The sequence below is a fragment of the Macaca mulatta genome, chromosome 20, assembly GCF_049350105.2.
Source record: "Macaca mulatta isolate MMU2019108-1 chromosome 20, T2T-MMU8v2.0, whole genome shotgun sequence".
Taxonomy (NCBI): domain Eukaryota; kingdom Metazoa; phylum Chordata; class Mammalia; order Primates; family Cercopithecidae; genus Macaca; species Macaca mulatta.
In genome coordinates this window covers 19,250,626-19,263,590 of record NC_133425.1, presented here as the reverse complement: position 1 = coordinate 19,263,590, position 12,965 = coordinate 19,250,626, and the positions used below count along the sequence as shown (strand labels likewise).

General features: G+C 47.9%; 1 protein-coding gene across 19 annotated transcripts in view; it reads right to left on the bottom strand.

The window, feature by feature from the left end:
* Positions 1-12,965, bottom strand: part of SYT17 (synaptotagmin 17) — a 93,764-nt gene that overhangs the window by 26,942 nt on the left and 53,857 nt on the right. For 3 of the 19 annotated variants that reach the window (XM_077986380.1, XM_077986373.1, XM_077986381.1), the window contains one exon: positions 3,620-3,727. The exons of the other annotated variants lie outside the window; for them this stretch is intronic. In XM_077986380.1, coding sequence (XP_077842506.1) covers positions 3,620-3,727 — 108 coding nt within the window. The remainder of the gene's footprint in view (positions 1-3,619; positions 3,728-12,965) is intronic. 19 annotated transcript variants of the gene reach the window in all.

Sequence of the window (12,965 nt, the reverse complement as noted above, 5' to 3'; positions counted from 1 at the left end):
TCAGATTCTAGTCCAGATGACCAGGGTTTGAATCCTGGCTCCAGGATCCTAAGTAAGCTACTTCCCACCCTATTGTTGCCTCACTTTCTTCATCCATAAAATGGCAATAATGACTCCTATTGATGGCAGTGAAGGGCCATCCGGAGCAGCCACTGCCATTGCTCTGGCTGTGGTGGGGGTGGGGGAGGTGCGGGGAACTGGCAGTGGTGGCAGCAGAGAGGCTGCAGGAGTGGCAGCAGTGGTGGTGGGACCCCTGTGCCCCGTGTCCCTGTGCCCCACATGCCCAAGGCAGCCAATTGTGCTGTCCCCACCCTTGCATGACCAGGTGGGACCCACTCCCAGGACCAGAGCCTCTGTGACTCCAGACCCTGGCATGCATCACCTCTCTCTGCCCCTGCCATAGCTATGGGGAGTGTGCGGGAAGGAGGCAGGTGGTCCTCAGTGCCTGCCCCCAGGAGCCTCCACTGGAGCCTGCTGCCCTAGGGGCTGCTGCAATGGGACTGGGGTGAGCCACCCACCAGCGGGAGAGCAGTGAGGTCAGGCATGGAGGAATGGGCAGAGAGTGACCCAGCGAGGACCTGGGATCCCGCCCCAGGCTACCAGGAGGTGTGGCCAGGGCTGCATGCTTCACAGAGCGGGTGGGATCTGTCACAAGCCGGAGCCCTGCCTCCTCCAAAATGGCACAGAGGGAGCTCCCTGGGTGCAGCCACAGCCACTCAGCCACAGCTGCAGATTCAGGCATCCATGCACTCTTGGGGACCCGGGGAGATACCCTTCCCTCCCCACCCCAACCTCCCACCCTGCCTTTGCTGCCTGGCTCCTTCCTGCTTTCGGCACCCACTCCTATCTCGGAGCAAAGTTGGAACCAAGCCTAGGTGCTGTGGCAGCCTGGCCAGGGGTGCACAAGCTTGGGGCAGTGCTGATATGGCAAGCCCCTGATGCCTCGGCCCCCTCCAGACTTTGGGTGCCAGCAAGCATGAGAGGGAGGCCGAGGAGGGGCTGAGGAGAGCCCACCACTGGCCTGCAGGTGCCCCTTGGCATGAACAGTCTGAGTGCCTTGAGCAGCCTGGCATGAGCAGCAGGAGACAGGCTTCTGGGCAGAAGGGGGCTGGTCCCTGGTGAAGCCCCACCTTCAAACCAGGGAGAGTCTGAAGCCTGGGGGCCAGGCCGCCAGTCCCGTGGACCAGAGCAGGAACTTCTGGTGGTTTTCCCTTGGCCTGTCCCTGGCTGCCCATGGACCAATGAGCATATACTTCCTCCCCTCTGAGGCCCATAAAAACCCTGGACTCAGCTAGACTCAGGGTAGAGAACAAAGAGACAATGGGTAGACTACAGGCTGACCAGCTGCAGAGAGGAACTGCCCTCTCTGCTGACAGCTGGACACTTGGATGACCTCCCTAGCAGAGAGGAGCTACCCTCTGTGCTGAGAGCTGAACACTCATTGGGACACCCTGGCTATGGAGAGGAGCTACCTGTTACGGGTCCCCTCTGAGCTGTTGTATTGCTCAATAAAGCTCCTCTTCGTCTTGCCCAGCCTCCACTTGTCTGCGTACCTCATTCTTCCTGGATGCAGGACAAGAACTCAGGGCCTGCCAAATGGCAGGGCTAAAAGAGCTGTAACACAAACAGGGCTGAAACAGACCCCTTGTTTGCCATGTTACAGGCAACAAGAAGGAGAGAAGAAAGAAGGAGAGGAGAGCTGCAGCCCTTCAGAGGGCCCAGGCCCGGGAGCTCCCCAAGCCAGGTTTGTGACTCGCCCTTTGGGGCCTTGTGGTTCCTGGTGTCTCCAAGCTTCTGGGCACCACTGTGTTCCCCAGTGCCAGCCATTGAAGCTGCTTGTGGAGAGCCTGGTCCAGCCACAGCCTCACAGTGAGCTGGCACCCATGCTGGCACCTGGAACTGCCCACCCCACTGCAGCAGCTGGTGTGCCTGACTGTGCACAGTGGCTGAACCCAATGCTCGCTTGCTCACATAACCCTCGCTACTCTGCTCCAGTCTCTTCAGAGGCATGGGATCCAGCCTGGTAGCGTGAGCCGAGCGCAGCCTGCCAGGATGAGTGCGCCCAGTGGGTTCGAGCAAAACTCGGACAAAGGCACCACCAGTCAGTGGTTTCTGGCCAGAAAAGCAACACCCTCAATGATCTTAGCGTTTCTATGCAGATTAAATGAGTTAATTCATTTGAAAAACTTGGAGCAGTGCCTGGCACACAGGAAGCACTATTTAAGTGTTTGCCATTATTATCGTCAAATACTGCATGAACAACCCTGAGACAGACTTTATATGCATCTGATAGAAGAAAAATAGAGGCTGAAAAAGATTAAAAGGTTCTGCTCAAAATGATACAGCACTAAACTCTGGGAGTCTGGTTTTCTGATTTCTAAGCCAAAGCTATATCCACTACAGCACGTTTCCTCAAAATGTAGGCAGTGAGGTGACACTAGAAGCTGTACCCTGCAGGCCCTGGCATTTTAAATTTTTATTATACATATATTTCAAATGTTTAATTAATTAATTTTGAGACAGGGTCTTGCTCTGTTGTCCAGGCTGGAGTGCAGTGGTGTGATTGTAGCTCACTGCAGCCTCAAGTGATCCTCCCACTTTGGCCTTTTGAGTAGCTGAGACAACAGCCACACGCCACCATATGTCCAGCTGATTTATTTTCATTTATCTTTTGCAGAGATGGGGTCTTTCTATGTTGCCCAGACTGGTCTTGAACTCCTGGCCCAAAGCAATCCTCCTGCCCTGGCCTTCCAAAGTGCTGGGATTATAGGTATGAGCCATGGCACCTGGCCAGGCCCTGGCAAGTTAAGCATTCTGCTGCTGGCAGCTCTGGGTTGGGAAAGTCAGAATGAGGTGATGGATAGAAGGGATGTCTGAAAGCATTCTCTTGGTTTCTGATTTGATTTCTTGCCTAAGTCTTCATCTCGAACCTACCCAAGTGCTGGCCTTGGCTTCTGAGCATAATATTGCATCTTGCCACCACCGAGGCACAAAGCAAGTCTGAAATCTGGTCTCTTCTGGACCCCCTGTGTAGCCCAGACCCTGCAGGCACATATGTGGTTGGATAAACCCTCAGCTCCCCGATGTTGTCCCCCATGGGGATCTGCCTGGAACAAGGTTCCATCCAAAGGCACCAGAGTCATTAAACAGCCATTCAGTGGAATAAAAACCCTCAGGAGCCCTGGCAGCTGGCCTGGTCTTCAAAGGCTGCCATTGGAATGCATAATGGATGTGTACAATCCAGCCAAGTTCTACCGCCTGGTGGATGTTGGCAGACTCAAGGAGCTCTCAGGAGGAGAAGTTGAGGTCAGAGTGCTACTGGCGGCTCTGCTAGGAGAACCCCAGGGTGACAGGTCAGGTCTGTGCTTCCATCTCCTCACCGCCTGGCTAGAGTTCTGGCCTCTGCCCACATCCAGGTTCAACACCACAATCAATGGAACCCTTGCTTTATGCCAAGCACTGCACTGAGCCCATTTACACATCATTTCCTTTTGTTCCCACAATAGCCTGTGAGGTGGGAACTGAGATCTACAGACAAGAAATCCTGATTTAGAAGAGATAAGTAACTTGGCCAAGATAGGGAATGGTCCTTTACATCAGCACATTCTGCTGATCCTACCTCCAACATTATAGTCCAGTGAATGACTTCTCTGAAACCCTTCTTCCACCTCTCCAGTCCAAGCCGCCATCAACCCAGAGGTCTTTGAGATGATCCTCCTCTCAACAGCTGGAAGGATATTTTTCAAACATCTAAGCCACATCACTTCCCTGGTCAACATCCTCCAAAGATGTCTCGATGCACTTAGAAAAAACCAACTTCTTATCCTACAGGCTGTACTTGATCTGCTCCTTGATATTTCCCCCAACCCTGCTCTGGCCATATTGGGGTGACACAGGAGAACAGAGGAAGGGTCTCCTAGCTATTCAAAGTAATGCAGGGCAGGTGAGCTCCAAAGTAGGGCTTAGTCCACAAGGGTTCCTGGCTTTGCCTGGGAAAGAATTCAAGGGTGAGCCGGTGGTAGGGTAGAAGAAAACAGCTTTATTGAAGCAGCAGTGTGACAGCCCTGTGACTGCTCCTGCAGAGCAGGGGTACCCCATAGGCAGTGTGCTGAGTAGCAGCTCACGGCAGTTTTGTAATCATATTTATACCCACTTTTAATTACATGTAGATTAAAGGGTGGGTTATGCAGACATTTCTAGGAAAAGGGTGGTAACTTTTGGGTTGTTGGGTCATTGCCATGGAAAGGGGTGGTAACTCCCAGGTGTTGCCATTGCAATGGTAAACTGACCTGACACACTGGTGGGCATGTCTTACAGAAAGCTGTTTTAGCTAGCCCTCAATTTGGTCCAGTGTCCAAGTGTCCCCCATCCCTGTTTTAGCTAGCCCTCAATTTGGTCCAGTGTCCAAGTCCCACACCTTCTGACTCAAAAGTGTGGGTCTTAGACCAGCACAAGTGTCACCTGGAACTTATTAGAATACAGATGCTCAGGTGCTTCCCCAGGCTTATGGAATCAGAAACTGCATTTTAACAAGACCCCCAGTTGATTCACAGGAACATCAATGTCGTGGTTAAGAGTGAGTGAAAGGGGCTTTGGAACCAAGCAGCTTTAAGTTGGAAGCTCAGCTCAACCACTCACCAGCTGATGACTTTGCACAGGTTACTAGTTACTACCTAAACAGTGAAAAAGTAATCTTACCCAAAAAGAGGCCTAGCCTTTGTCTTTGGCTCCTAGGGGCTGATCTCTAGGTCCCTGGAATGTTCTGCCTAAGAAGAGTATCTGTTTGCCTGGGGGCTTTGACTCTTGGCTAGCCTAGCAATGTGATTTATGATGGGGGCTCTAGGATCACAAATATTATCAATTCAGACTTCTGGAGAAACTGATCATAAAAGGTATTACCCAGACCTCTGGGAGGGGATAGAGACTGAAGATCAGCCACCTGAGCAGTATGTGATTGAGGCTCAGTAAAAACTCTGGATGCCAAAGGTGTGGCAAGCTTCCCTGGCTGGCTATCCTGTGTGCACTGTCACACACCATGACTGAGTAGAGGTAACACTGTCTGTGACTCACAAGGCAGACAGATGACTACATTCTCAGAGTTTGACCCCTCCTGGACTCTGCCCTATGCATCTCTTCCCTTGGCTGATTTTAATTTGCACCCTTTTGCTGTAATAAAACTGTAGTCATAAGTAGCACTTTCTTGAGTTCTAGTAGTCTTTCTAGCAAATTATTGAACCTGAGGGAGGTCATAGGGGCCCTGAAATTGTAACCAACTGGTCTGAAGGGAGGTGGTCCTAGAGACCTCAGAACTTACAGCTGGTGTCTGAAGTGAGGGCAGTTTTGGGTGAACTGTTCTCTCACTCCGCAGTTGGCTATACTCATTGCACTTCCCGTCCCTAAGCTTCGAATTTCCCCAACTGCAAAATGATCATAAAATAGATCATAACTTATACGTTTGTTGAAAGATTAAATGAGAAAATCAGCCAGTTCATGATAAATAGAAGTATTACTGTCCCCATTGTTCAAACAAGAAAACCAAGGTTCAGCGTGGTAAGGCAACTTGCCCACAATCACACAGAAGCCAGCTCTGGCTGACTTTGAACATGGTGCCACACAGCTTCCTCATGACTTGCTAATGTTTTCTGAGAAGGGAAGAACAAGAGGGGTTTGGTTGAGCCAGGAGCCCAGCAATCTGGTAAGGAACTCAGGGGTTGTCTGGAGTGAGTCGCCTGCCTCCATGACAATGCTCCCCACTGTTTTTTCTTCTTTCCTTCTGGGATTCATGTGACATAAATGTTCCGGAATTCATGTGACATGAACATTAAACTTTTTGATATTTCTCCATAGATCTTCCCACCCTCTTCTTTCCCCGATTTTTTCACTCTCTGTTGCATAATATCTCTGGATCTGTCTTCGAGCCCACTAACACCTTCCTCTGTCACCTCCATTCTGCTATTGAGTCCATTCAGCAAATATTTTGTTTCAGTGATTGTACTTTTTCAGTTCTAAAATTTCCACATAATTCTAATATCTTCTATTTCTCTGTTGATCTGCTGACATTTTCTACCTTATTATTCTTTTCAAGAGGGTTCACCCTTACTTCCTGGAGCGTGGTTATAATAGCTGCTTCAAAGTCTTCATCTGATAATTCCAATATCTGGGCCATCTTGTGGTTGGCATCTGTTGATTACACTTTCTCTAAGAATTTGCCAGATTCTGCTCATTCTCCATAAATCAAGTCATTTTGGGTTGTATCCTGGACACTTTTAATATTACGAGACTCTAGGTCTTGCTTAAATCCTATTGAACATGTTGACTTTTTAAGAAATTGACATGGAAAATTTCAGGCTACATGTTCTATCCTGCCTTCTGTTTGCTGTTATTTTGATGTCAGTTCAGTTTTCAAAGGCTTTGCAATGCTATTCATATCTGCCCCTCAGATGTGTACCCTAGGGACTTAGGTGGTGAGCCATGCTATAGTTTGATTTTCAGTGTCTTTAGTAGACTGTTTAGAATAAAACTAAACATAGCTTGGAGATGAGTCCAGTATTACATACACAGCTTTATGGAATCCATTCTTAAGTTCTTCCCCTCTATAATACTCCCCATACTGTGGCTCCCAGGAGCTCACTTTTGTGGTCCTCTGGCTTTAATGCCTTCACTCTGCAGCTCACTTCCCATGACTGGTCTGGCACTAAGTGCCTACTGCCAGGTCTTGCTCTGACCTATCTCCCCATACTGCCAATCCCAAGGAACTTCAGAGAGCACAAATGCCTGGTTCTGCATCTGGGTTGGCACAGATTGGGTGTCAATTCCTGGCTCCCAGACATCATACCAGCTGGCAGCTTCGAAGTGATGGTGAACAGGTGAGGGAGATGCTGGGGCAATAACCACAGGCTGCTGGGCTGAGCTATTAAATACCTCCAAAGCGCCTGGTTTTCAACTCTTTCACAGACTGCAATGATTAAAACAGCAGATACAATTTTCCAAGTGGCTACTTCTGGATGGGTTCACAGGCTGATTTGCCTTTAATCCCCCTAATAAGAATGATTGCTACATTTTACACAAAAGTAAGCCGGAGCTCAGAGAGGCAGTGTCACTTGCTCGAGGCCACACAGCTGATTTGTCATGGGGCCAAGATTCAAACTCAAGTCTGTGTAATTCCAGGTCCTGCTCTTGTATGGCAGGGTCCGTCAATTATCATCATCATCATCAATCATATTTGGCATTTATTGAGTACTAACTGTGCAAGGTACTTTCTAAAGCTTTTTATATAAAATAGTGAGATTTTCAGCATCAGAGGAAAGGTAAAAATAAATATATAAAATAAAAATTGAGATTGGAAGCTCATAAGCTCATAACAGAGGAGAAACCTGAGATCCATCTCAGGACAGTCTCATACTGTCCCCCAGGCTGGAGTTCAGTGGCGTGATCATAGTTTACTGCAGACTTGGACTCCTGGGTTCAAGCGATTCTCCCAACTCAGCTTCCTGAGTAGCTGGGACTACAGGCAAGTACCATCATGCCTGGGTAATTTTTTAAATTTTTTGTGGAGATAAGGTCTCGCTATGTTGCCCAGGCTGGTCTTGAACTCCTGGCTTCAAGCAATCCTCCTGCCTAGGCCTCCCATATTGCTGGGATTATAGGTATGAGGTGTGAGCCACTGTGACTGACCAAAAGGTGAAATTTGAACCAAACTGTAGCTCACTCCAATCCATACTCTGAATAGCCATGCAACCCTCTCTCTAGGAGGCAGCGTTGAGCCTGGTGCTCACTAAGTCAGGCTAGAAGGGGAAAAGACAGAGGCTGCTGCATGGCTGCAGAGAGAAGGTATGTCATGGGTGGGCTGTGGCCAGGGTAGGGCTGTACGGAAGCATCTGTGCCCTGGAACAAGCCCACTCATCTCTCCATCTCAAGGAAATTTCAGGCTCTCTCAGAATGCTCTGCCCCTCAATTCCTTCCTCTTCTCTTCTCTGCTGAAGACCCTCTGTCTCTCCACTATCCTGCTTCCCAAACTCCAACGCTTTTTATTTTTAACTTAATTTTACTTTTTGAGACAGAGTGTCACTCTGTTGCCCATGTTGGAGTGCAGTGGCATGATCCTAGCTCACTGCAGCCTTGACCTCCTGGACTCAAGTGATCCTCCCACCTCAGCCTCCTAAGTAGCCGGGATGACAGGCATGCACCACCATGCCCAGCTAATTTTTAATTTTTTTTTTGTAGAAATGGGATCTTGCTATGTGCCCAGGCTGGTCTTGAACTCTTGTACTCAAGTGATTCTCCTGCCTCAGCCTCCCAAAGTACTGGGATTATACGTGTGAGTCACCGTGTCTGGCCCCCAACCGCTTTAAACAACACCTTCCAGTGCCCATTTGACCTGGGGTCTTTCCAAACCAGAGGCTGGCACGCTGCCCTCCAGCCCTCCCATCCATTCCCCGCCACGCCTCCCCACCCATTGCATCTCACCAGCAGATTCAATTAGCCGATTTGATGCCACAGCTGCAGAAAGCCAAGCAATTATGGAACACAGACCAGGTGCCTTGGCACTCGCCCTCACAGAGGGGCCTGGGAGGCCTCCAGACAGACAGCAGGGTGGGAGGGAAGCGGAACGGTAGAGGCAGAGATTGGCCAACCCAGCCTGCACAAGAGAGCCACCTGGGAGCTTTGAAGAATACAGATGCCTTCTAAAACCCCAAAAAACCCAGACGCCTGGGCTGATTCCATTTATCTATTCTGGGAACTGGGCATCCGAATTTTTTTTAAGTCCCTGAGTAATACTAATGTACAGACAGGGTTAGGGGGTCAAATGATGTGCAGGGATAGGGACCAGTGCTAGAGAGTTTATTTACTTACTTACTTACTTATTTATTTATTTATTTATTTATTTATTTATTTATTTTCAGACAGGGACTGGCTCTGTCACCTAGACTGGAATGCAGTGCCACAATCTTGGCTCACTGCAACCTCCACTTCCCAGGCTCAAGCAATCCTCCCACCTAAGCCTCCCGAGTAGCTGGGACTACAGGCATGCACCACCATGCCCAGCTAATTTTTGTATTTTTAGTAGAGATGGGGTTTTACTATGCTGCCCAGGCTGGTCTCAAACTCCTGGACTCAAATGATACGCCCCCTTCAGCCTCTCAAATTGCTGGGATTAGAGGTGTGAGCCACTGCACCGGGCCAAGGGTTTAATTCTCATTAATGCACTGGCACAATCAGTCATTCACCCTGATGCCCTTCTGTTTTCCAAAATGTGGTCTGCAGCCCCACAGCATCAGCATCACCTGGGAACTGTTAGAAATACAGAATTCTAGGCCCACCTCGGCCTCCTGAGTTACCGAGTCGGAATTTGCATTTTAACAAATCCGTGGGCGATGCAGATGCATGTGATAATAGGGACGCCACATTCTCTAGTCTTAGCTAGAGACACCAAGGGTTGGCAAAAGTTGAGGCATGTCTGTCGTCGCCTTGTTTCTTTTCTGTGTGTTCCATAGCTGTCCTGCACTGGTTATTATTGGAGAGGCCTCTCTAAGCCTATGCCCTAGTCAATTCCTGCAGCAGGCAGCAGGGTGTGGGGGTCTTTCATGCCAACCCCTGGCGGTTTTAGCTCCCAGGTTGAAATGTGACGTCAGCCTCAATTTCTCTTTTGGGGCTGGAGCCCGGCCGACCTCTCTGCATCCCCTGCAATCCTGTCTGCTGATTAATACCTCCTCGTCCTTCAGCTCCCAGCTCATGTGTCGGCTCCTCTCACTTCACAGACTGGGTCAGACACTCTGAAATGTGCCCTGCATCTCTCCTTCAGAGCCCTTAGACCAATTTACAATTCAATCATTATTGGTGTGGCATTCAATTAATGTCCGTCTGCCTCTACTAGAATTAAGCTCCATGAGAACACAGGCCGTGAATGTCTGGTTCTCTGTCGAATACATAACATCTAGCACGGTGCCAGGTACATAGTAGGTGCTCCAAAAATTTAATCAGTAAGGACAGACACATGGTCAACTCCTACCCCAGGAAGCTGGTCCCACGCCCTCCCACCTCAGCCATAACAGGTGGCCAGAAAGCAGCAGTTCCTCCACCTGCCTTCCCCCAGGCTTTGGGGACGCTTCCTAAGCCAAGGGCCTCTTGACCGAGTTTGCCAAGGGAACAAGAGGTTTTTTGTCTTTTATTTTTTGAGATGGAGTTTCACTCTTGTCACCCAGACTGGAGTGCTATGGCGCGATCTTAGCTTCCCGAGTAGCTGGGATAACAGGCACCCGCCACCATGCCCAGCTAATTTTTGTATTTTTAGTAGAAACGGGGTTACACCATGTTGGCCAGGTTAGTCTCGAACTCCTGACCTCAGGTGGATCAGCCGTCTTGGCCTACCACAGTGTCGGGATTATAGGCGTGAGCCACTCTGCCCAGCATACAGAGGGTTTTGAGGGCCTTTCAGAAGGACAGGAAACCCGGGCCACTTAGGGGAAACTAAGGGAGGGAGAAGGCTAGAGGCTCAACATATGACATTTGGTTCCTTCAAATTTAGGGATTTCTCCAAAACTTTACCTCCAAGAAGACAGAGGACCTTTCTCTAACATCGAGAGGGAAGACAATACCCTACCCAGGTAATTCTGCAAAATAATTTTTTCCTTCCCTCTTTGGGTTTTCCACAGAATCTCAGACTCTATGTAGACAAGGTAGATAAACTATATTATTTATTTATGTATACATAATAAATAAGGCTATATATATATATGTAGCCTTTCTTCAGATAAGCTCAAGGTAACATCTAGCTGCACAAATTGGATGTCTTTCAAGCAATAATAATCTCGTCTCATATTTAAAGAGGACTTTCTCTGAGCCAAGCATTGCTCTAAGCCTTTATGTCTATTCACTCATTTGGACTTTGCAACAATTCACTGAAGTAAGTACCATTATCCCCATTTTACAGGTGAGGAAGCTGAGGCAAAGAGAGGTCAAGCAGAGAGCCAAGATTACACAGCAAGTAAGTCACAAATATGAACCCAAGCTAAGGGTCTGGTTCCTAACTATTATGCCTAACTATTCCCTCAAAGTGGCAATGAAAGAACATTCTTTTGAGTATGCCAGGTTCCAGCATCAGCATCCAGGTACTTCTCTGCATTGCTCAGGATCTCCCGGGCTCAAGCTTCATTTATTTATTTTTTCTTTCCTTCTAATTATAGCAAAATACATGTAACATAAAAGTAACCATTTTTAGATATACAGGTCAGTGGCATTAAGTATATTCACAGTGTTGTGTAATTATCACAACTGTCCGTCTCCAGAATTTTTTTTTTTTTTTTTGAGACAGAGTTTCACTCTTGTCGCCCAGGCTGAAGTGCAATGGCACAATCTCGGCTCACTGCAACCTCCTCCTCCCAGGTTCAAGTGATTCTCCTACTTCAGCCTCCTGAGTAGCTGGAATTACAGGTGCCCACCACTATACCCGGCTAATTTATGTATTTTTAGTAGAGATGGGGTTTCACCATATTGGCCAGGCTGATCTCAAACTCTCGAACTCAGGTGATCCACCCGCTTTGGCCTCCCAAAGTTCTGGGATTACACGCGTGAGCCACTGTGCCCAACCTCCAGAACTTTTTTTTATCTTGCCCAACTAAATAATAGCTTCACTAAATAATAATAATAGTCTTAACCAATTAAATAATAGCTCTCCATCCTCTCCTTCCCCCAGCTCCTGATAATCTCTATTCTACTTTCTGTCTATGAATTTGACTACTCTATAGATATTTCACGGAAGTAGAATGATACAGTATTCGTCCTCTCCTATCTGGCTTGTTTCACTTAGCATAATTTCTTCCAGGTTCATCCATGTTGTAGCATGAGTCAGAATTTCTTTCCTATTTAAGACTGAGTAATATTCCATTATATGTATGCACTGCTTTGTTTACCCGTTTATCTGTCGATGAATGTTCAGGTTGCTTTCACCTGTTGGTGGTTGTAAATAAGGCTGCTATGAACGTAGGTGTACAAATAACAGATCGAGTCCCTGCTTTCAATTCTTTTGGGTATATACCTACAAATGCAATTGCTAGATCACATGTAATTCTATTTTTAACTTTTTGAAGATTTGCCATCAAGCTGCATTTCTTTTTTCTGCCTTTCTGATGTGGTTTGCATCTGTGTCTCCACCCAAATCTCATGTCAAATTGTAAACCCTAGTGTTGGAGGTGGGGCCTGGTGGGAGGTGATGGATCATAAGGGTGGATTCCTCATGAATGGTTTAGCATCGTCTCCCTTGGTACTATATAGTGAGTGAGTTCTCCTGAGATCTGCTTGTTTAAAAGTGTGTGGCACCTCCCCCTTCACTCTCTTCCTCCTGCTCTGGCCATGTAAGGTGCACGCTCCCTCTTTGCCTTCCTCCATGATAATACGTTTCCTGAGGCCTCCTGGGAAGCCAAGGGGATGCCAGTCTCATGCTTCCTGTACAGCCTGAGGAACCAGGAGCCAATTAAACTCCTTTCTTTATAAATCACCCAGTCTTAGGTATTTCATTGTAACAATGCGAGAACGGACCAATACGCTTTCTTTCCTTCTTTTTCCCAACATCCAGTAAAAACCCAATCACTTCAGTGGCCAGCTCCACTTTACTTTGGTTCAGTAAACCTTCCTGAATTTCCTGGAAGCCCTCTGGGCTGTGTGTTGCTATCTTGGGAGGTGAAAAGCAATTTTACCCCTCTTTTCGTTTTTTATTTTTAAACCTCAGCTGCAGAAACCACCTGATTGAAAATTGCAGACGAATCCTCATCCCACACAGGAAAACAAGTGTTCAGAAAGTCCAGCTTACCAGTTAATTACAGGCTTTTACCAGGGATTCATGGCAAATGCTAAATTGCAGATCAACCTTACTTTTCTTATGAAGTGTTTGGAAACATGCTAATAGGCTGGGTTTTGGATCCTCGGCCTAGACGTGACAGCTCTTTCCCTCAGTGGACAAATAAAGCGGG